Source organism: Seriola dumerili, unplaced genomic scaffold, assembly GCF_002260705.1.
Source record: "Seriola dumerili isolate Sdu_G_001 unplaced genomic scaffold, Sdu_1.0 BDQW01001888.1, whole genome shotgun sequence".
Lineage (NCBI taxonomy): Eukaryota > Metazoa > Chordata > Actinopteri > Carangiformes > Carangidae > Seriola > Seriola dumerili.
The window spans coordinates 307,849-331,777 of NW_019176143.1; the positions used below are offsets into that span (position 1 = coordinate 307,849).

Sequence of the window (23,929 nt, forward strand, 5' to 3'; positions counted from 1 at the left end):
AAAAAAAATAGACATCTGCTTTTACAATTGTCTTTTACAATTAAATACATTTGGCCACAATATTGTGTTAATTAATATGTGCTGTTCTTATTTCTTTATCAAAACAAAAACAGATATTGGATCAGGCTCTACAAACTCACTTAGCAGCTTCGAAATCAGCTCACATTGCTGGTGTTAAATCACACAAACCAGCTCTAACCAATACATGTAATGAGCGACCACAAAGCAGAAATCCTAAAGATCCAGAGCTCATATCTGTGATGTAGGTGGAGGTGTGTGTGTTGTTAAGGCAAAGGAGGAGTGGGTGCATATGAAATAATGTCGAGCACTCTCCTCCTCTCTCATCAGCTGTAATGATCAGAGCTGTGAGGATTAAGTACCAATGTCCCAGTAAAGGAGCTTTGCACTGCCAAATGTAGGACCACTGGCTCTCCTAAACTGCCTAATTTGCTCACACACAGATGATGCTACAGCACCATCAGATTGGATTAAAAGCACAGGAATGGTGTAGAGTGCCTTGCTGTGGCTAACAGTGGCACTGCAGGGGGAAGCTGTATGGACACACTGAGAAACACTGAGTCAAGAGATACAACACAAGCACAATATTGAAATATAACCATCACAAATGCTGCAGAAGTAACAGAAAGTCATTCTGGGGCAATTGTGGCATTATTCACATTTCTTGGACAAATCAGTTTGGGTCAACTACAGCCAACAATAACCCTTTGTTTTATGAAAATTGATTATAATCACTAATTAAAATTTGTGACTGAGTTAACTTCTAAGATGCTGTTACATTAACTTTGTTTGATCTATCTGATGATTACTATTTGCCTGATAAAAAGAAAAACATTTAATCGGTTGATTATCTGTTACTATTATTCATAATACATTTGCAGCTGTCTGTGAAAATAAACATATGTAATCAACTTCTGTACGACAACTTAACAGGTCTCGAATTGCTGTATCTTTACAAGAATTTTATTGGTGGTAAAATATAAGGTCATGAGCTGAGAAAAAGTAGAGAGACCCTCTAACCCAAGGAGGTATAACACACACGATCAACCGCTGGATTCCCAGTGTTTCATGGGTAGTAACAGACAAGTAAACGAGGCATTCCTGCTTCCCCCTGTTTTTATACTCTCAGGCCAAGGAAGTGTCTCAAAGTCACAGGGAAGAAAAAACAGGAATTGTGCTTAAATGGGTCATTCACAAGACCCAGTGCATGACAAGCAATACACCGGAAAGATGAATTTTAGTGGTCACAGTCTGTCCCCACATTATTCAGGTTATTGTAACTATAGTGATTAACTTCAATGAGAGGGGGGAGGAAAGGGAGATGGGATGAACATGTGATGGTGTAACTGTGGACTCATGAGGAATTCAGAGTGAGACAGTGGTTGTCTCTGTGTGAAATAGGCAGCATGGAGAAGGCCTGTGACATTGATCTCGCCTTACTACTGGGATCTACTTCCTCTTTCTCTGTACTGTCACTGTGGCAAATTAAACTGTCCTAACTGAAACATGTAAAGAACAAAAAACCTCAGGGTTTCAAACTTGGAAAATTAGATTTAGTGTCTTTTTATATATACCCGTAATCTACAAGAGCTGGTATTCAAGTAGTTGGTGCTTGAGTACAGAATTACACAGAAGCATTTTCGGGGGCAATGCAAGTGATTGCTGTGTGCATTGATGCTGATTGGCATGATTTCTGGATGACGTAAATCTTTTGTAAACTTTTTGTCCTTGAGGTGTCTACAGAGTTTCAAATGTAATGTGAATGAATGGGGCCTTTGAAATACTTCTGCACTAGGCTTAACATATTGCAGTATATCATTCATGAACTGCCATCAAAATAAGCTTGAGTGGAGTCAATTAATGTCCAATACTGAGCATTTTGACATTTGAAAACAGTTTGTACTGTATGTAGGTGGTGTGCTATAAATACAATGGGACTGAATGGTTCTTCTGTAGATTTGAATGCTTTATATAGCTAATAACATGTCACCATGATAAGTTTATGTACACAGCAGTAAAGAGCATTCTGAAATATCAGTGGACTTTGTACTGTATATAGCTGAGATAAATATAATGGATGTCTATACAGGTACTCAAAAAGTATAACAAATACAAATAAGAAAAAAACATAGCAACCATCTACAAAAATATGTACTATTTGACATATGAGCTATGTTGGTAGCATTAACTGCATGAGAAACACATCTAAAGGTTTTAAAAATCGGGGATCTCTCATTAAATAGGCAAGTTTGCTCCTGCAAAGCAATTCTACTAATAAGTACTAAGAGTCTTTATACAATGACAAAAAAGCACAAACATTTTACCTGGGTAGGGCACGTGTGAGATAAGCAGAAAACATGCAGGAGTTTTGAAATACAAATTCAAAATGTTAAAATGCAAAATTACAAATTGTGCAACTTATTTAAAATTCCACCTAACTTTTTAACCGAGTAAAATGGATTTTATAACTTTTCCACATTGCAATATGAAGCCTTTCATGTAGGCTTAGCATGAGGAAACTCCCTTTACTATGACCGGACAAGTTTAATATATTAGACTTCCATGACAAGGCAACTAAAGGCTATGAGGAAAAGGGTGGAAAATTGGATTTGCTCTGTAAATGTGGACAGAATTGGTGAGGCAAAAACTGTGGAACAATGCGGATTTTTTTTTATACACTCATAAAAGAATAGCTACACACCCTCCAGTGTTTTCTGCTCGGCGTGTTTCCATCAGTCCATGTTGTGGTGGGAGGTTGGCTGGACTCTGCAGGAAGCGGTGACAACAAGACCAACGGCTAAACCGGTTTCATTTCACAATAAGAGATGATTAGATTAGACAACGACTACAGAAAAAAAAAATCGTAACAACTTCAGATGATATGACTTGAATGAAATTAAAGTTCTACATTTTTAATGTAATGGCATAAAATTTACTTTATATGGGGTTTCTACGTTACAAAAACAATAACTGTTCACGTCTCCTTTAATTTGAAGGTGATAACCGGAAGTTCATTTTTATTTGGCTAGCTTGACTGTTGAAGGAGTGGATGGAAGCGAAACAAGTTGAGGTGGTGGTGGTGGTGGTGAGGTTTATTGACTGCAGTCAAACAACATTAAACAGTGTCAGACATAGCGTGTTACCATGTCAGTATGTTTAGCTTCTTCTTGACGGTGAAGAGGCAGCGTTTCCACGATGGCGGTTACCGCAGTACAGGCGTTTCCATGATGGCTAAACTGAAAACTTAAGGAGCAAACTTTTAACAAGGAGCTGGAGTCTTCTCCCAGACTTTGCCTGCTGTCACTGTAAAAAAAGAAAAAAAAAAAAAAACTAACGCCACCATGGCATACACTACTTCGGTTTCAATATGGGCATTTGCTTTTAGTTTATACTTAGGCGTGTCCAAGTGTTATTTTTCCATACCACTGAAAATATACACAGGGAAGTACAATGTATCCTCGGTTGTAGATCTGACTCCGCTTCGGCGAGTAGCGTTAATCTCTGATGGAAACGGTCTCTCTCTGGCTTCTGATCCAACTGGAACAGTGAACTTTCTGGACATGGTACAAAACTTGGAAGGGGATTCTGGAAGAGGTTACTACATAGAAATGTCAATTGGCACCCCCAGTCAAACGGTAATGTATCCTAAACACTGTGACTGTGTGTGTGTGTGTGAATATATATATATATATATATATATCAGTCGTTTCGGTTTGATATCTGTATGATTTGTACAGGTGGTTTCAAAACAATCAGACATAGTCTGTTTTTTTATTTAATTGTTTATGTTTACTTTTAGCAGAACGAGGTTAAATGCACAACTTTCTTTTTTTACTTTCTCTCTTCTCCCTACTTTCCTTTTCAGTCATTGGAATTTACACAGAGTCATGTGTTATATTCAGTCACTGATAGCAGATCTGGTGGGTCTGCTGTGTGTGAACAGGGGCCGGTCCGTCCACCATGTGATCAACAGAATGGAGTTGAGTGTGAGAGTGGGTTTGGTGTCATTGTTTCACCTCAGGGCCTTGTCTACATATTCTTATTCTAAGATTTGATATTTAATCATACTTTGTCCAACAGCAGAAAAAAGACTTGGGTTGCAGAGGATAAGCCCAGCATACTTCACTATCACAATTCTTGTAAAAGAAGATCAACTGTTTATTATTTGCTGTCTGAGTCCATCATAGCAGGATAGTATCACAGCTGTGGGGTGCAGCAGCTGGTTCAAGTCTGTACAGCCATGGGGTCTGTAGGTAGACTAAAGGCCCACTCACATGCCCCCTCACATGATGCTGACTGTGAGGACCAGTGTTTCTTACCAGGCAGCTGACAGGGATTATGAGGCTCCCAGGGAGCAAAGAGCAGCCCCAGAACTGTGCATAACAGCACAAGCCCTGGTGCAGGCAGCATAATTGCTGCTTATTTTCTTCTGGTTGCACCGAAATATGCCTGTGTAATTTATTGTCATCATTTCATGCTGCTCGTTATGTAAAGTGCCTAACATGATCATATTAATGATTAAGGAGGACTAAATGGTCCCGGAAGAGTTGGAAGAGGGATTGTCCCATCACTATTAAAAATACATGATGCTTCAGGGTGTTGTAGGTTTAAGGCTATGCTCTGCCATTGTGTTGTAAGTAGATGTGTTTGAAATGGAGCTTAAAGCAAAGGTGAATTATCTCATTAGTATCTCATTGACCTGTTGTTCCTGGGCCTCTCAAGTTAAACAGATCAGAGCTTTTAAGACTCTTGGGTGGCACAGCAGTTTCTCAGGCTCACAGAAGCTTATAAGTGCTGCCTGCCATGTCACTTCGTTGTGTCAACCTCTGATAAGATAATGTTGCACCACAGTTCCCTCACAACTTTACACATAACAAAGGAGGAAATCCTCCAGATTTGATGTTGGTTCAGACTTTAATTTATTCCAAGTAACATTTTATTCCTGTGGACCTTCCTCAGGTAACGTAGAGGGCAAATGATACACCTGTCTATATGCATTCATTCACCAAACACAACTGTGGTTCTTATTATTATTATTATGGTTCTTAATTAGTAATCAACAGTCATCAGAAAACAGATTACAATAATATTATCCTCTGACTCTTTCATGGTTAATCCTCAGGAGATGCAGTCATTCACAATGGTCTATTTTCAAACAAATCACCATCTATTATAGAAAGTGACTAAATTCATTTTTATTTATAATATATGGGCTCAATCAAGCCTTTATTGCTTTATGGGTGTTACTGTTTTGTATGCGTAAGACACATTGAGTATCAACGGTGGCCCTCCTGTTGATTCCTAATAAGATATCTTCACTGTAGACATTTTGACTTATCATAGCAGAAGCACATGTCCAGCTAACGACTTTAGAGATGACTCAGCTCCTTGAAGTGTCCTAGTATTGAGACAGCATGCACAATACCAGGTCCCTGAAACCAGTTCACCTATATGGACAGTGGTTGGTACTAATTATCATTATCATCATCATAATATACACCTGTGTGTTTCCTGCAATGATATCATTACATACACCTGTGTGTTTCCTGCAATGACATCATTACGTACACCTGTGTGTTTCCTGCAATGACATGACAAAATGACAGCTGCAAAAATGGTCTATTTCAGACCTGTATCAGGTGACTTGCTCTCTACACAGGAGACTCAGGGAGAAGTAAAAAGTGATTTGAATACAATTTCTGACTGAATATCACTTTAAAATTCGTACCCATGGATGATAGTTTTGTGGGAAATATGTCACAGTATGTGTCAGCATCATTCAAGTCAAATTTTCTGCTATGTTAAAATGTAATTTACAGAATTACCTGTTACTTGTTACTATTCTATTATGAGTTTAATAGATGTACAGAAAGACACTGCATCATCAGAACTGCAGTTATAATGTACACTATAGATAGAGGAAATAGTTACACTTTTTAACATTGTTCCTTTAATATTCCAGACTTAGCACTCCTTTACTCTGTTCATAGTTAACAGTGAAACCTTTATATCAGATATTCATGTCAAGATAGCTCAATCCACTTTGGTTCAGATTGGTTATGCAGTGCCAAAATGGCCTGTAACACAATACTATTGAGTTGTACTATCAGTATTATTCCAACCAAATGATGATGTGATTACAGGGCTGTGGTGTTAAATGAGGCACTATTCAAATGAGCCACTAATTGCCACATCTGTTAGCATGTGGCACAGCCAGGCTGAGGTGTCGGCTGGAGAGCCTCACATCTGCTAATTGGTACAAACAGGTAGCAGATGCACGTTTCTGCCATGGAGCCACTGCCAATTAGACAGTGAAAGCTCAACTGCAGGCTGCTGCAGCAGCAGGGGATAGAGATTTGCCCGAGGCTCAGTAGCTGAGCTGAGGGAGGATAGTGTGACTAGAGCAGATAGGCGGTGTGGGGATAAGGAAATGCCCCTGCTCCCCCTCCTTCACCACAAGGTTCCAGTGTTTTCCAATCTGGCCTGTTTGGCCGGTTCAGGTCTTGTGTGACGGGATTGATGCCATCTGCAAGGCAGCAGAGGGGTTTTAGATGGCACAGTCTGCGTGATGGGACCACGGCCAGTCCAATGAGGAGGAACTGATAAGCCCACCTCCTGCAGACAGGCCATCAGGGGCTTCCTGTGCACGACTGAACTGGTCGATAACACATGGTTGATAGTTACAGAATTGTTTCATAATGACTTTTTGCACGCCTGAGCATGACAGTGGGATGTTGGCTATAATGAATTAATAATGATATTTTGGTTTCTGAGCAAAAATGCAGTATAATGATGAACAAGCTCTAGTTAGACATGATTTATGTGTGATTTGCTTGAGGCAAAGTTTGAGGAAGTCTATGTTTTTCTTGTTTGGAGTGACTTGTTTGCCTGTAGCATTCTTTTACATGTGAAATAATCTACTTCCTGCTGTTCTGGTCTGTCAAAAACAAAGGCAGCCACAGAGAAGTGATGCTAGATTGATTGTTGCAGTGACTGTTTGTTCCTGTGTGGCTGAGCATGCTGAATGAACACTTAGTATTTTCATGTGACATCATTGAAAAGCCACTGTATAGACTTCTTTGTTGTTGATTTGTCAGGTGACTGTGGGTTGTCAGGTTTGTGACCCCATCATGGTGAGGAACGCTTGCTAGTGAGTGTTAATATGGCCACTGCTCAGTTGTGTAGGTGACAGAAGTCTGCTGGCTAATTAGTTCCCACTCGTTGACTTGATGCCTGGAAGACAACATTATCTCAACTGCTGTTAGCCGGTCCCCACTGTGAACATGACACATACCAGAATGGCTGGATAGGTCATACAGTCATGTCAGTAGCTAGAGGCTATCATGTTTGACTCACGGATCACACATTACAGGGCAATTATATCAGAGGTGCGTAGTAATATATGATCAGTGACAAAGCTTTTTACACCAGTTTGTTCCAGTATGGAATCAGTAGAAATTAGTGTTACCTCAGTCAGGTTTTCTTTGTACCTGATCCAAGTTCCTGCTCAGGCCCAGTTGTGCTTCAGTTTTGACTACAGTATGTTGGACAGTTGAAAGCTCTGCATTAGAGAATAATTAGTCTGCAACACTGACCAAAATTCTGTAAAACAAAACAAGTACCAGAGTGGTTGTTGTTTAAGTTTTCTAGTCTACTGATGATTTCACGCAGGAGGCATTTTAGCTGCTTGTAGACTTTACAAACCACATGCAACACTGCTAAGTTGTGCAATGTTTGTTAATGAGAGGTTTGATATGGATCTTTCAAGGGGCACAAAACAAAGAACAGATTAAAATCATTTTTTGCGTGTTTTGCTGTTTTGTTTCTTGTACTGTTTACATTCTTTTTCTTTTTCCAGATGAATTTTTGTGTCACTATGTCTTCCTATGAAGCACTGCCAGAAATGTTCTTGTTCTCTCTAATTAATAGTACAGAAAAAAAAAAAATCTTAAAATATCCTTGTTATCTTTTTAAAGCTTAAAGACTTCTTATCAGTATATCCACTGTGCTTCAGCTGTCATTTTTTACCCTGTGACTCAGGAGCGCTGTAAGGTAGGGTGGGGCTGATGCAGATAGCTGTAATGGTTGTTAAAGCAAACTCTTCCTTCTGTTTTGCAGCTAAACATCCTGGTGGATACGGGTAGCAGTAACTTTGCTGTGGCTGCAGCCCCACACCCATTCATTACTCACTACTTCAACACTGCACTGTGAGTGGCTGGAGCACTTTGTGTAATCTGATATACAAATTCTTGTATATGTGACACCTATATTCAGTTTCACTTTAGTTCTTGTTTAACCATGTCTGTTCTCCATCACCCACAGTCTCTCATCACAGAGGCAGAATGTATTGTTGAAATGTATCAGAGATTGTAGATTTTCCACAGACAGAACAGATATGCATAGTATTTCTATACTCATGAATTATATAATCAGGAATCACATAATCATAAAAGCTTTAACTTTGTTTTAAAGTGGTGAATCTGTCATGTCAAAATCTTCCCTTGACTTAAATTTATCTTTTAATGTAGCCCTTTATTACAGTCCTAGTCCTTATTTCCCACAAATTCTGCTACTCGTCTACTTACCACAGGCTTTTGGAACTATTCCCACTTATTTCTTCTTCCTCTCTACTTAGCTCCAGTACCTACCAGTCAGCTGGTCGGACTGTTGCTGTCAGGTACACCCAGGGCAACTGGGAAGGTGAGCTGGGCATGGACCGTGTCATCATTCCCAAAGGTCCAAATGGGACCATCATCGTCAACATAGCTGCCATCCTGTCATCTGACGGCTTCTTCCTTCCTGGGGTCAACTGGCAGGGCATCTTGGGGCTGGCATATCCCATGCTGGCACGGGTGAGAGAGATAATCTTGTATAATACTTTATATCTTAGATTGGCCAATTAGTAGAAAAAGGTTAAATTCCTCTTTGACTGATTTCTGCTCATAGCCCAGTGTGATAGTAAATATCAAAAAGCAGATTCACACTTTAAAAACCATGAAATATATATAATATTAATAAGAACAAACAGCATTTCTGTTGTCCAGGATTATTCATGTAGAATAAAAAAGGGTGAAAAGTGAAATATAGAAATCTGAAAAATGACTAATCAATTGTGAAAGAGCACTTTTCCCCCTCTTTTTGGTCTGTAAATGGAATTGTACTTAACACGGTGTTTATGATGAGTATCCATCAATTCATAAATCAAAAGGGACTATTTGTAGTCCATAGCTACAGTATCCTTGTTCAATTTAGAAATCTACAAATACAATCATCTTTGTCGCCCTGATTTTTCAGGACTCATATACTTAACAGTTGGCAGTAAATGAATGAAGACTGTACTATACTACCCAAAATATGTTAAATACAGTTTGTAGCAAATGACTCCCAATTGAAAATATTTGGACTTGTATTAAATAAAGCACAAATCAGTCAAGCCTAATCCCTTGCAATCAGTTGGTCCTTTTTTTTTTAATTTCTGAGTTTGCATATTGATTACTGTGAAATACATCAAAAAATAGGTTCATCTTTTGTTGCTGCACAGAACTAGAAGCAGTCCAATTTATATCAGACTTATTGTGTATTGTTTACTTGAAGCATCAAGCCTTTAGATACATGTAAAAAACTCAAGGAGGCAAAACATGAGGGGAAAATGGAGCCGTACAGAGGGGAAAAATAATTTTCTTTAGATTATCCAGTTTTATCAAGTTGATCAAGCAGTACTGCAAAAAGTCCTACTGTCCCACATTTCTTATATAGTGCTCAGTTATTTTTTAGACTAAGATCTTATCTAAGCATAGTCATGGACATTTCACATGACAACAGAAACGTTTTCATGTTCATGATTTATTTTCAGCAGCCAATGGTCTGATGCATCTGCTCTTTTTTTTTTTATATTCCCAGTTTAATTTACTTTTTGTTGCTCTAATATGTCCTGTTTTTGTTTCTATCCTTACTTCCTCCACAGTAATACTTTGTCAGTCAATCACTTAACATTTTAAGGGGACATAGAAGAACATCCTGGGTATGAGTGTGACAGAGGAACAAAACCTAGGTGCTTCTCCCAGTGTCAGCTTTCTTTAACTTGATAGTTAAGTGCTGATGGGACACGGATGACGTCAGTGTAAACTGGCACAATACATTCTTTCATTCTGTGCAGACTACAACAACCTTTGGGATCAAATGTCAGTGATTAAGCAGCAGATATGCTCACACTGACCACTTTGTGCTGCTGGTGTCTCCTGAGTGTTCAGGTTCATCTTGCCTGAGGGCTGTTTGTCATGCGTGATATGATCACACAGTAGTGACATGAAAACCTATCTGTGGAAAACAGGAGAGAACATCATTTTGTCAAGGGGCATACTACTGTCTCATACCTACATACTGTGCATAAATGCACACACGGTCAATGTAATTTTGGTCTGAGTATTGTTTTAATCACACTAATTTTAAAAGTAAATGTATGGAAAACACAATGAGAACAGCTGCATCGGCCTGCCAGCAATTAACTTTGCATATCTCCCATATTATGAGTAGAACTTTGACCAGGCCCACAGCCAGATAGATGGTGTTTTAACATGGGTACTTCCCAAGTTTACAATATCATTTTGAGCAACAGAAGTAATTTGACTAAATATTAGTCCTATTACCAACTTGTGTATTTTTTTCTCCTCCTTCTCTCCCGCTAACTATTATTTCATTTCTAAAAGGCTACCATCCCATGCAGTCAGTTAGGATACAAAATATTTTAGCAGAATCCATCAAAAAATTTGTTTTTCACTTGAGTTCTTTTTTTTTTCAAAATTTACATTTAGCATTTTTGAAACAAAATCATTCATTTCTAAGATATTTGTTTTCTGAATTTAATACCTTTTTATATTGTTGGTTGATTGCAAAATATGGCAAACAGGAGAAAATAAGTGAGGTAATGTGGAGAATCACACAAACTAAAAGCTTAAAATGTGAAAGCTTGAAGCCCAAAGCTCAAATCGATTAACACGAGTTAATGATTACACATCGTTCCTCTCTTCATCAGCCCGACTCATCTGTGGAGCCCTTCTTCAACTCTGTGGTGAAAAAGCTGGGAATTCCTGACATCTTTTCCCTCCAGATGTGCGGTGCTGGACTGTCAGCCAGCAGTACGGCAGACCCAGCGGGTGGCAGTCTTGTGAGTAGTCTGGAGTGGCTGTCTGGGGAGAAGTTTGATCAAATAAATATATCAAATAAGGTTTGGTTGTAGCCTACAGTTTGCTCAAAGGTAAAGTGACATAAACAGAATTACTTTTTCAATTCAGTTCAGTATTATTTGTATAACACCAAATCATAACAGACATTATCTAAAGGTACTTTACAGTGTAGGGTCAAGGCCTTACAGTATTATAGAGAGAAACCCAACAGTTCCCACAATGAGTAAGTACTTGGCGACAGTGGTGAGGAAAAACTCCCTTTCACCAGGAATAAACCTCCAAAAGAACCAGACTGTGAGCTGGTTCTACAGGAGAGGAGCCTGATAGCAGAAGGCTCTGCCTCCCATTCTAGTCTTAGAAACTCTAGGAACCACCAGTAGGCCAGCTTTTTGAGAGCTGAATGTTCTGTTGGGATAATAGTATACTATGAGCTTGCTAAGATATGACCGTGCCTGTCCATTAACAGCTTTGTAGGTGAGGAGGAGAATTTTTTATTTAATTCTGGATTTTATAGGGAGCCAATGCAGAGAAGCTAACACAGGAGAGATATGATCTATTTTCCTATAATTATATTTATTATATTTTCCTATATTTTGTATGATCTCTGCCTCTAATTCTGTATCATTGTTACAATTTGTGTATAGATTTATTTAACATGTGCAGTATCAATTATGTCCTTCACTCAGAAAGGACCGGGATGTGGTTGAGTTCTCTTCTTCTCAGACTAAATAAAGTCCTTCACTAGTGGATCAGACAGAGCAGCTCTATGCATTTTAGAAAACTAATAGCTGGCATCTTCCTCGTCAATGTGGTTTCTCCATTGGAGGCCCAGTCTAGTTAGAGTGCAGCTAATTAAGCTAAGACAGTATCCTGCTGAGTGCAGGTCTGTCACTGTTATACAAACGGCCTCGGTGCCTCGCTCCCTGCATCTCCATCACATGACCCACTGATACAGACAGATGGATGGTAGGGTGTATGTGTGTGTGTGTGTTTTTATATATTAAGCCAAAATGTGGAAGGATAAACATTTGCTAGAGTGTGCTCTTGTTGGATATTCAGTGTGTTGCTGTGGTCACAGTTATCCCATAGATGAACGAAGAAGTATATTTGTTCCTCCTCAGATCATGGGAGGGATTGAACCAACTCTGTATCGGGGGTCAGTGTGGTACACCCCCATTGTAGAGGAGTGGTACTACCAAGTGGAGGTTTTGAAGCTGGAGGTTGGCGACCAGAATCTGGACCTGGACTGCAGAGAGGTAAACTTCTAACACTGTTGAACACCACCCCCCACCATTCCAAAATGATATCTAAGTTAGTTTCATTCCTGATGAGCTGATTGTGTAAAAGTTACAGCACAGAAATGAAACAAAACCTGTAGCACTGCAAGGGAACGTAATTCAGTTTGTCTGCTTATAAAAGAACTTCCTCATTTCATATTCTTTTGCTTGTTCAAGGTCTTCCATAGGAGCCTGTTGAGCTGAGAGAAACCCTACTGCACTTCACTCTTTCTCCCTTTCTTTCAGTATAACATGGATAAAGCTATAGTTGACAGTGGGACGACACTGCTGCGACTTCCTGTCAACGTCTTCAATGCGGTGGTAGAAGCCATCACACGCAGTTCTCTGGTACGCTGCCGTCTCTCCGCAGACAATGATGAAACATGTTGTCAGAGCAAAGAGATGCAGGGGAGGATAGTGCACACTCACTGTTCAAGGACGGAGTTGCTTTGAGAGAAGGAACAGGAGTTTTACTGTTATAAAAATATATATGTGTGTGCGTGTGTGCGCCCAATACTTTTGTTTTTTTTTTTTCTACTTTACACATTTTTAACCTTTTACAACTGCACACAAACAGTACTCAAGGTTAATTTGAGCGTGGAAGCAACATTTTCAATTAATGTATCCATATCCTTGCAGATTAATCCCAAGTGGGAAGATAAAAGAGAGCATCAAAACCTGTTTTGATGCTGTATTGACCTTCTGTTTCTGTATGTTTGTCTTTTGCCTTCCTGTCTCCCTCTGTGTCTGTTTGTCTATTTCTATGTCCTTTTTTTCTCTGTGGTTCAGATCCAGGATTTTTCTTCAGGCTTCTGGGATGGCACCAAGCTTGCATGCTGGATGAAGGGAGAGACCCCCTGGAGGTTTTTCCCCAAGCTGTCCATCTATCTGAGAGCCACAAACAGCAGCCAGTCCTTCCGTATCACCATCCTGCCTCAGGTACTTGGATAAACATAAACACAAAAACAAGAAATCCCTTCTCCAGAGTTTCTGTGTCAACTTTAGAGACATTAACACTTACCAGTCCCCATTCTCTTCTGTTAATTTGTATATCATCTTGCAGCTCTACATCCAGCCAATCACAGACGTGGACGGCACGCTGGACTGCTTCCGTTTCGGATTGTCGTCGTCAGCTAATGGCCTGGTGATTGGCGCTACTGTTATGGAAGGCTTCTACGTGGTATTCGACCGTGCCCAGCGGAGACTGGGCTTCGCACTCAGCAACTGTGCAGGTGGGGGATATAAGACCATTACAAAGACAGAAAAGTATAAAACTCAACATATACCAAGTGTCCAAAGATTGTAAGTTGATGATCCACAAATGGATTCTCTGGGTGTCAAAACACTGGTTTGGATGTATTTGTATTTGTGCCTACATGATTTTGTACCCACATTAATATTTTTATCAGTCTAATGATGCATTTTGTATGTTGTTTAAAATGTGTTACTTTTGTAGTAAATTTAATTTCCCAGTCTCAATATACTATATTTATTGTGTGTTTGCTTGAAGTACTGAACTGCATACAAACACACACAAGTAGAAAATTCATACAACAGGGGTTATCTCAGGGCAAGTAGCAGTAAGTACTCAACTACAACAGCTTAAAATTCTTCTACCTTTTATTCGCCTATTTACAAACCACTGTAGTGTTTGAGTAAAAAAAAAAATAAAACATGCAGATGATAGAAAGTCCCCCTTTTTGTTTGTTGTTTAGAGCAGCACATGTTAAAGTTTATATGAAAGGGCTATATGTTGATCTCTGTTATATGGTATTTTTCTGGTTACATATAAATGTCATTTGCAGAAATGTTGCTGATTCTTTATGAAAATATTGTTCATATTACTTCAACACAAGAAGAAAACAGTCCAGAAGTCCATAAAGTGCTCGAGGTTAATTGATGAACTTATGTAAAAGCAAACTGTGCAATATACTCTTCAATAATACTTTGAGGCTGAGTGATCAGGACTGAATATCCCGTTCATCATGACATAAACAGCAAAAGTTTAACATTAAACAGTGATACTTCCCTGAAGTTCTGTGTAAATATGAGCTTGCCAAGACTTCCCACTCTCATATTAAAGTACAAAGATCACTTTTGTTCTTTATTAAGCAAACAGATGTAGGCTGAAGGTTAAGGATGCAGGCTTGTGACAGTAGGGTTGCCAGCTGTAATTCCTGAGCTGGCTGGTAAAATCCAGACAGAGAAAACTCTAAACTATGGACGATTTGCCCTTAAGTAAAACAAAAAAACCTCAAATTACGTGAACGGTGCTGCTCAGTAGCCGCCAGTCTAAGATGACAGTTGTTTTAAGGAGCTGCCACAAGTTAATCGATATCTTAGCTCAATAGTAACACAGTTGACATTTTATATCTGTTATAAGTAATTGTTTATGATCACCAAAGTATAAACAACCTTTCTCATATGAAAATATCTCAATCTCATCTATACGCTCAGGTTTACTGGTTTTATTCATCAGTGGTTAAACACATTTCTTATCAAATTTTCTGTATGAGCATGTTTGAGATAAATTTATTTCAACTTTTTGTCTGAATAGTACTAATTCAGTGTTCCTTTTGTAAGGGTCACAAGGTTCATTTTGTCTTTTTTTTTTTCCCCATTTGATGTTGGTTGATATTTATATGACTTGTGGTGTAGGGGGTTTCCAGGCACTTTATATTTTACTTTTTACTTTAGATGTGAGTCAGCTAGTCAGAACTGATGTCTGCATCTACCTGTCCTGTATTTCTCTGCAGTGAGCGGTGGAGTGGCTCTGTCAGAGATCGCAGGACCCTTCTCAGCAGCAGACGTGGCGGCCGACTGCTCAGCCGGGACGCTGAAGGAGCCTATTATGTGGGTCATCTCCTACGCGCTGATGGCGGTCTGCGCTGTGGTCCTCATCATCCTGTTGCTCCTGCTGGTCCTTCCCTGTCGACGCAGAGACCACTCTGGGGAGATAACCGACGAGTCGTCACTGGTCCGCCACCGCATCAAGTGACTGAGAGGAAATGGACGGGTGACCAGGATGAATGAGCAGGGAGACAGTGAGCGGAGCCCGTCCACAGCGGTGGAGAAAGGGGTGAGGCTCAGCCTGGACCAAACAGTGACACCCGGCTCTGAATGTCTGACTGACTCGAGACTGCACTCATCAGCTTGGCCCATAGAGGTAGACACAGACACATCGGCTGCCTCTTAAAGGGAAAATCCACCCTAAAAACACTTCTTAAAAACAGCTTTTGATGTATTTACAGTTCCAGTTTCCTGTTTACCTTTCTTATTCTCACTGACAATTCATGTCATGTCATATGTAGACACTGACACGGAGAAAGACATCCAGCATAGAAGAAGAAAAACAGATTAAAAGTTCATAACGCCATGTAACTACTGGACAGTTTTTAGTAATGGGTATGACTTGCTTTTTCTCAGCTGGAAAGACTCGTGTGTTGTCAGTTTTGCTCTCTGCAACTACACTGAAATCGAGCGTAGGTTGAGAGAGCACAAATCAAGTTCAGACTTCAGCTCTTAAGGCCTGTCCAAAGGTATTTTGGAAAATGTAGGACATCACTAACACAAACAGCAAGGTGAACCAAACTATGAAACACTTAATCACAAAGAAAAAAAAATCCTGACACACACTAAACACCACACCAGCACTGACGCATATCAGTATAAGAATATCTAAGGGTGGAGTTTCATCCTTACAGATAATCACAGGACTGTGGGTTGGTCAACAACCACTGGTGCATGCATGAACAATACAATTGAAATGTTACTGATTTCATTTCCAGGCAAACTGTGTGTTTGTAATTTCTAAGGATATACAACCTCTTTAAATGTGCCTTTACAGATGATCAAATTAATGTCTGTGTCTGTTGAAGTTAAGGGGAAAAGCTGCTCAATCTATCACTGTTAATAGGAAGAATATTACACAAGTTTACAGTGCCTGTAGTGCCCTTAAGTCTCAGTTCACTGCTAATACAGCTTCACGAACAGTTTGAGACTTATTCTGCTGAATTGCACTTTTTTTTCTCCTTAAGTCAATCAAAAGTGTAATATAAAGTTTAAAGATCAATATTTCCAGATTTGTTATGCAATTTTGTTGAATTAATGTAATTTTACTAATTCTCTGTTCATCCAAGTTTATATTTAAATTTCTTTGAATGTGATTGTATTATTACTCCAAAATATTTCTTTTTAGACACTAGATGTTCATGGGTATGTATTTATATTTCACATTTTATACAAATCAAACATTTAATTAGAAACCAAATGATTTTTGAAACTGACACATTGTAAACACATGCATCACCTGTGGACTACACTTTCTAGGTGAAGCTCAGTGACCTCTAGCAATAAAAAGTTATTAAATGCCATTTTATCGTCTCTTCACACTAGTGACAGTTTCATATGTAGAAGTCAATGATAGAGTACATGAAACATGGTGAGACTGCTGAGACTGTGCTGCACAATCAACCTGAAACTAGTGCCTTTTGGCTCTGAGCATCAGCTTTGAGTCACATGATTCAAGTTTCTGTCTGCCAAAATTTAAAGTTTAAAAATTGTCAAATTGAAGGTAACTTGATTCTTTGAATGTTTGCTTATTTATAAGTGTCTTTTTCTGTGCCAAAACTGTACTTGTGTTGTAAATAAAATAACTTGTGATCAAATTAATTATGTAAATCCTTTAAAATTAATAAATATATTTTGTTGTGAAAGGTTACGCTGGACCAAACCATCTTTTGAGAGTCAGTGGGAACAAGTTTGATATGGTTTTTGAGTGACATCTTGTGTTGACGCATGGTATGTCCATTTACTGGCTCAAACCTCACTATTAATGACATGAAACATTACAATGAGATTTAAACAGACTAAAATGAAGACGTTATAATTATACAAAAATAAAATAAACGTACATTGTTTTAAAAGAGATAACATGAAAACATGGAGCTTACATTACATTACTTACATTTGAGCAAAACCCAAGTCTGCAGCAACAGTGATATATTATGAAGAAAAAGAATACCAATAAAATAAAGAAATAAGTTATGTTAGTGATATAGATATTGATGAGGCATTAAAATGTGTCTCACTTAAAAAAAAAATTGTAAACACAAACATGTCAGAAAGTTCATCTTTGGTCCTGTCATCAGTCATCTTGATGCTTCTGTAAACAAAAAATAAATGTATTTGTATTCAGTTGGATGTCTTAAATGTTTTTTGTGTCTGAACATTATCCTACGTGTAAAGTTCAACATGAAAAACTACATATGAAGAAAAAACACTGATATAATAATATGAAAGCTTGAACCATTCAAAAAAGGTAAATTCCTAATTATTAGAATGACTTGTCATACAGTTTAATAAATAAGATGAAGGTCACACAACACAAATATAAAATCCTAACTTGCAACAAGGCCCTGCTGTGATTCAAACATACTGTAGGTATTATCACATCCAGCCCCAGTTGAGCTGCAGTACTTGGAACACCAGATGGGTAAACCTTACTGCATCTGCTCCTCAAAGCAGATTAAATCATTTGTGCATTCACATACAGTTTTTATTAAATTACACAGCATGAAATTTAATCTGTTTTTATTCTATATAACAGCCCTTAAGAGACAAATCTTTCTTTAGTTTTACTGTATCCGGTCTGGTGCATTATCAAAAATCTAATGTAAGCTGTAAAAGGGTTTGACTTTGGTGAGTTTGTACCTTCATCTGGCGGTAGATCCAGTCCAGAAAATAGGTGACGTTGCCATAAACACCTGGTTTGTTCTGCTCAGCACAGTGTTCCCCCCAAATACTGTCCCCTGTGAGCCACCATAGCCCATTTGTCAGAGACAGCAGAGGCCCGCCACTGTCACTCTGAAAATGAGTTCAGCACAAAACTTAAGAGAACTTTCATGAACTGCACACTCTGGAAATTACATATAACACTCATCAAGATTCACACATTCATTATCAAGGGGCTACACAATGACCTTCACAATGATCTCAGTGTCTTGTTTGGTGAAATTTAAACACTAAATGTTATCCATCCAGTTAAAGAAGCATGTAAGGTCCTTCATTGCTGACTCAATCTGACAAATTATGTGTTATAAGTGGAACTGTTTATTTAAACCATGTACAGAACATAGTGCAGGTTTTGTTTGACTTCGCCTCAAAGAAAATTACATAAGAGCATGAAAATGCTTTGAATTCTTTTCACAGGCTATTTTTTTGTCGTTGATCTGTTTGTGCAAGAAAAACTGAATTACACCATAAAATACAGGATGTTATTAAAAAGCTGATAATAATTGTTGCTGACAATGTAAACAGTGATTTCTTTGAGTATATTGTGTATATTGATCACTTGATTCTGCATATAAAGGCTGTATTTACAGCTAATACTGAAACATATCAACCCTGAAGGCAGCAGACCAGTGTGGTGGCAGTCACACTGCAGCTGTCTGGTACTCCACTATACAACTAACAAACACTTTATGACATGTGATAATATGTGGGTGTGTACCATGGCGTTAACAGTTAAAAAAAGGACTTTATTTGTGTTGGTTTTTGTATTTAAATATCATTTTCAGACCTCTAAGAGAAAAATGATTGCATGTTTGTCTTACATGGCACATGCCCGTTCCTGCTTCCATCTCTCTGGCACATAACATGTCCTGTGATATCCTGCCATTGTAAGCAATGGAGCTGTTGCACTCTGCAGTTTCTATGAGCGAGACCTGAGTCTCCATCAGGTATGAAGAGTCTGTCAGAGACATAACAGACATTTTTTTGTCAAATAACAAGACAAATTAATTCATTTAAACCTGGATCTCGACCGTCCAGTTTGACATTGATTTAAAGTGATGTTGGTATTCTCTGCATGGACATTGTATATGTTGGTAGGCAAAACAGAGTTAAAGCCAATGAATGCGGAATAACAAAGTTACATACTTTGCTGCCCTCTAGTGGCAGCATTATGTAACACGTAACCACGGCTGTCTTACCTCCATTTGCTGCGTGACCAAATTGTGTTATCCAGGCCTTCTGAGGTGCACTGAAGTTTAGACCAACATTTGGGAGGCACACAGGTCTGATATTACTGGAGGCTACCAAAGAAAACAAGATGGCGTTTGTTAATAAGTCTGTAATAGGAAAATTTGATTCTCTACGACTTTAAAAAAAGGTGTCTTTGTGTTGAGTCCCACAGCCTCTGTGCTCTCTACACACATGTATACATTTGTTCACCTGGTTTCCACAGAATAGGAGCCATACCCTGAATTTGCCACTTTATTGGCTGAACATGGCATCTGAGTGTATATAAGACTTACTACATGTGTTATGTTTCATTTCACAAATTACAATAAGTGACTACTCAAGAACAACCCTGGTTATTCTGGTATTTGGTCACAAAGACATTGTGTATAAGTGTGGCTCTATTGTTCATTTGGTTTTTCCATCCCTGTGTATGTAAATGTGTCTTTAAGCACCTGTGACGTCCAGGGGTTTGGTGAGCCTCATCAGAGCAATGTCATTCCTGCGAGTGTGGCTCTTGTAGTCTTCATGGGCAATGATGCGACTCACAGAGTACGCAGGGTTAAACAGAGTACCTAGTGCATCCACTATCCCGGCATACACTGCCCAGTCACTGGAGCTGGAGGCCCTGGATGGGAAAGAAACAGCAGGGAGGAGATTCAGGCCGGATCAGAGCACAATCACTGCTTTGAGGAGAGGTGGGGTGAGTAAGACCTTACCTGGCCACACAGTGTGCTGCAGTCAGTATCCAGAAGGGGGAGATGATGGCTCCTCCACAGCGGTGGGAGCCCGCAACCTGCAGGCTGACCCGCCAAGGCCAGGACCCAAGGGAGGCCTGCTGGCCCCCAGAGGCCCTGCTCGAGTTCACCCCGTTCCCACAATCTGAGGACAAGACGGCTATTAGAGAGGATTCGTTTCACCTCAACTGGGATTTTATAAGCAGGTTTAAGAGAGGCCACAATTCTGTATAAGTCAAAGTGTAAATAAACGTAATCTTGGCCCAGAATATTGTCTTCCTTTTTTTTTTTTTTGACATTGCATGAAAACATTTCAAACCAGAAAACATCTGAAGATCACAACAAAGCATCAAGCTTTTGCTAAAGCTTAAGCCTTTTTTTTTCATTGTCTCATCTACTTTGTTGGCATCACAAGAGCAAAACATGAAGGACATGGAAAGCAATACAGAGAACACACACATCAGACATCAAATCTAATTAAAAACCTTCACCTGCAGAAGATCATCAACACAAACACAAACCAATATCATACAGTTTTAACCCCATGGCTGCAGAAGAGGAAATACATAAATAATAGAAATCGCAACATTACAAAACTACAACATTCCTCCTCTAGTATTTCAGAACATTAAAAAAAAATTCAAGTTTAACAACATACCAGTACAATGCAATGTCACCACCCTGTTGTTGGGGCATGTGTTGCTGCAGATGGCAAAGAAAAACACAAATTAGTTTAATTTTGATCCAATATTAGCCTTTTGACATTGGTGTATTATTACCAGTCCACTTACCTGAGTTCAAGCTGTTGCAGTATGAAAGCCTCCGGGTTGAAATCAGACTTCACCATTAAGAATCCATCATCAGAGTCAGTCTTCTGTTGGCCAGATTTAAAATATGTCCCCCTGTCAAACCACATCATGGTGAGTACAGCTTTAATCAAATACATAAGTCCTTCACACAACAGTCTTTGTGAAACACCTGAGCATCTTGACCTGCTGTATCCAACGGTCTGGCAGCTCGCTCTGCCCTGCTGCTCGGTCCAGCCGTGAGAACAAACAGTCCTCCAGGTTTTAGTCTGAGTCGAGTAGATTTGGAGAAGGAAGCTGGAACCATGCAGCCTCACTGAGCACAAACAGCAAACACACACAATGACTTGACATTTTGTTACTAGCGGAAAGCAGGTAAAGAGGGAAACCAGGACAGAGTCAAGTCGGATTTTTCATATTACCATTAACACTATTAACATTATAGAAACTCTAATGATGAAACCAGGAACTACACATAATCATGAACAGCAGTGTGTATAATGATTAAACAGAAAAACAATGAAAGCTACATAAAGCTGACAAATAAGGGGGCATAGCTTTGAAAGTGCAGAAGTTAAAGTAAAACTTATATGAAGGTGTTTCGTTTTGACTGTATAAAAAGGTGTGTACACTGTGTTTTATAAATATACGGGCGAGTGAACAGATTGCAGGATTTTCAGGTGTGTTTCATCCTGCACTTTGGCTTTGGATCGAGCTGTTTTACCACAGTTCGCTTCGTCCTGGCCAGCTGGACAGTCTGTCACTCCGTCACACCACTGGGACTCCCACACACAGCTCCCATCACCACACTGCATCCCGTGCACACAGGGCGAGGAAACTGAGACACAGGAAAGTGTGAGAATATCAGTGTGAATATATGCGATATGCAGTGTATATGTTTGTGTGTGTGTGTGTGTGTGTAAGGTAAAAATGACTGCAGTGCATTGAACAGTAGGGATAAATCCTGCACTCACAGTAATAAGCCAAAAGGATTCCAACCAGCAGCAGGAGGAGCAGCAGACAGATCACCGCAGCCACAGTGAACTTAACACACCTCTGTTTTACATCTGACAAAAAAACAACACACACTGTGACTGGACACCCATTTACACCCAGCTTACCCACTTATTAAATGTGTCTAATAAATGAACCTTTTCTCGTTTCTTTCTTATATGCAGCTTAATTTCATTTTTAGCAGTATGTAAACATCTGTATTTTTTGTGTCTGTTGTAAAAAGAATCTATGCATGAAACATCTGACTGACAGGAACTACTGTGGTATGAAACTGAGTTACATTAAAACTAGACAGACTCTATACAAGAAATAACATTAGTATTTTATTCATCTATTGGACAATGGCTGTCCTCTGTATGGAAATATAGGTTTGAGTTTACCCCCTTTATTTTCTGATTAATAATTTGTTCGAATTATCTGTTATTTATATCAAAAGGTTCTACACCTTCAAATATTTTGTTATGAGTCTGTACTGACATAGTAAAGTAGTGTTTTTTCTTATGAGAACTATAAACTTTAAAAAATGTAAATCTGGAAAAGCTAAGCATATGTTTATAGCTATATGACTGTGATTAACAAAACCCTTTAATCTTCCTTTGAAGAAAAAATCCTGTTCAAAGCCAGCACTAAGCTCCTGTTTGAACAGTTGTATTAAAACCGCTTCAACACTATTTCTCTACTATAAAGAAAAAAAAAAGGCTGAACTACCTTTATGCTTGGGGACGGAGACGCTGATCTCAGGTGGCGGGTTTGGAGCCAGACGGTGAACATACTGAGGCTTCACATCTGAACGGGTGGGTGGAGGAAGTTTCCAGTCTCCGTCTTCGTGGATGAAACGAGAACCTGAGTCCAGATACTGTCAGTAAAGCATAAATGATGATGAGAGCATAGCTTTCAAAAACTGGCTGCTTGTAATCTCTCTGAATAAAGTCATTTCAAGTTACTCTGGGTAACTTGATACATTAGAAAAATACCTCAACTGTAAATGTACATGTGAGATTGACCAGCATTTCAAATACAAAATCAGCAGCATTTTAATCACTAATATATCTAATATTATTTTCAAAACCAGTATTATCATAGTATGAATAGGAGTTACTCTACATGTATGTTTCTATTTAAAAAATGTTCTTACTTACCGGTTTGGTGGTCATTTTCTGTTTAAGCAACAATACCCTTCATTCACTGATGGATGCAGTGGAAGAATCTTCCTGAAGTCTTCCTCATATAATTCAAACCCCAATTTTGCAAGTAAATGATCTAGTCGGTATCAGTGTCCACTCCAAGAGTAATTGAAACTGTAAGAGAAAAATGTTCACAGCTCTGCTCCCTGGAAAGATACAGTTCAGATCTCTGTCACCTCCTCTCACATTTGCCCTTTTCTGCTCTCTCTTCAGTCTCACACCACTGATCAAATAAAGAGCTCACATGGTCGCCTGAGTGGTCACAGCTCCTCACACCTCCTCATCGGCATCGGTTTGAAGTTTCCCTCCTGAGCACACAACAAGCACAATAAGGACAGTTACTTAGTCTAAACATCCCACAGGTGTTATCTGCTGAACTGTCAGCGCGGTGACTGAGCACCTTTATACTGAGTGTGCAACGGAAAGGTACGACACAACACGATGTATAAACAGGCAAACGCGTTAAGCATCAATACTTTAGTTAATGAGTGACAGAATGCAGCGGCTAAAGTTATATCTGTGAATAAATTTGTGATGAATTACTGATCAGGCAAAGTACAACTCTGATATAAACCAAGACACAAATTTAAAAAAAAAAAACGAGAATAGTAAAACAAAGTAGAATATCTGAAAGCTGTACACACATCGTACATTTCTAAATAGACATTGTCTACAAGCCTTACAGACTAA

General features: G+C 39.0%; 2 protein-coding genes across 2 annotated transcripts; one reads left to right on the top strand and one right to left on the bottom strand.

Annotated features, from left to right (window-relative positions):
• Positions 1-3,074: 3,074 nt before the first annotated feature.
• On the top strand, positions 3,075-17,347 carry bace2 (beta-site APP-cleaving enzyme 2). The gene is made up of 9 exons (XM_022768879.1): positions 3,075-3,653; positions 8,137-8,225; positions 8,654-8,870; positions 11,051-11,182; positions 12,323-12,457; positions 12,725-12,826; positions 13,268-13,417; positions 13,542-13,710; positions 15,235-17,347. The coding sequence occupies exons 1-9, from the start codon at positions 3,360-3,362 to the stop codon at positions 15,474-15,476; spliced, it is 1,530 nt and encodes a 509-aa protein (XP_022624600.1). The 5' UTR covers positions 3,075-3,359; the 3' UTR covers positions 15,477-17,347.
• A 146-nt stretch (positions 17,348-17,493) lies between these two features.
• On the bottom strand, positions 17,494-23,584 carry LOC111239098 (transmembrane protease serine 2-like). The gene is made up of 13 exons (XM_022768880.1): positions 23,195-23,584; positions 22,764-22,911; positions 22,016-22,108; positions 21,766-21,879; positions 21,228-21,357; positions 21,027-21,137; positions 20,894-20,937; positions 20,218-20,380; positions 19,954-20,126; positions 19,471-19,572; positions 19,093-19,229; positions 18,191-18,343; positions 17,494-17,642 (listed from the first exon to the last, which is right to left on the bottom strand). Exons 1-13 carry the CDS (start codon positions 23,207-23,209, stop codon positions 17,625-17,627), a joined length of 1,401 nt encoding a protein of 466 aa, XP_022624601.1. The 5' UTR covers positions 23,210-23,584; the 3' UTR covers positions 17,494-17,624.
• Between the last annotated feature and the right edge of the window lie 345 nt (positions 23,585-23,929).

Bases quoted from the DNA above. Each gene is read 5' to 3' on its own strand.
- LOC111239098 (XM_022768880.1), bottom strand. The intron at 21,880-22,015 runs GTGAGTGCAGGA...CCTGTGTCTCAG, and splicing joins AATCCTTTTGGCTTATTACT to TTTCCTCGCCCTGTGTGCAC. The intron at 19,230-19,470 runs GTAAGACAGCCG...TGTCTCTGACAG, and splicing joins TGGTCACGCAGCAAATGGAG to ACTCTTCATACCTGATGGAG.
- bace2 (XM_022768879.1), top strand. From the start codon at position 3,360: ATGGCATACACTACTTCGGTTTCAATATGGGCATTTGCTTTTAGTTTA. The intron at 11,183-12,322 runs GTGAGTAGTCTG...GTTCCTCCTCAG, and splicing joins ACCCAGCGGGTGGCAGTCTT to ATCATGGGAGGGATTGAACC. The intron at 12,827-13,267 runs GTACGCTGCCGT...TCTGTGGTTCAG, and splicing joins CCATCACACGCAGTTCTCTG to ATCCAGGATTTTTCTTCAGG.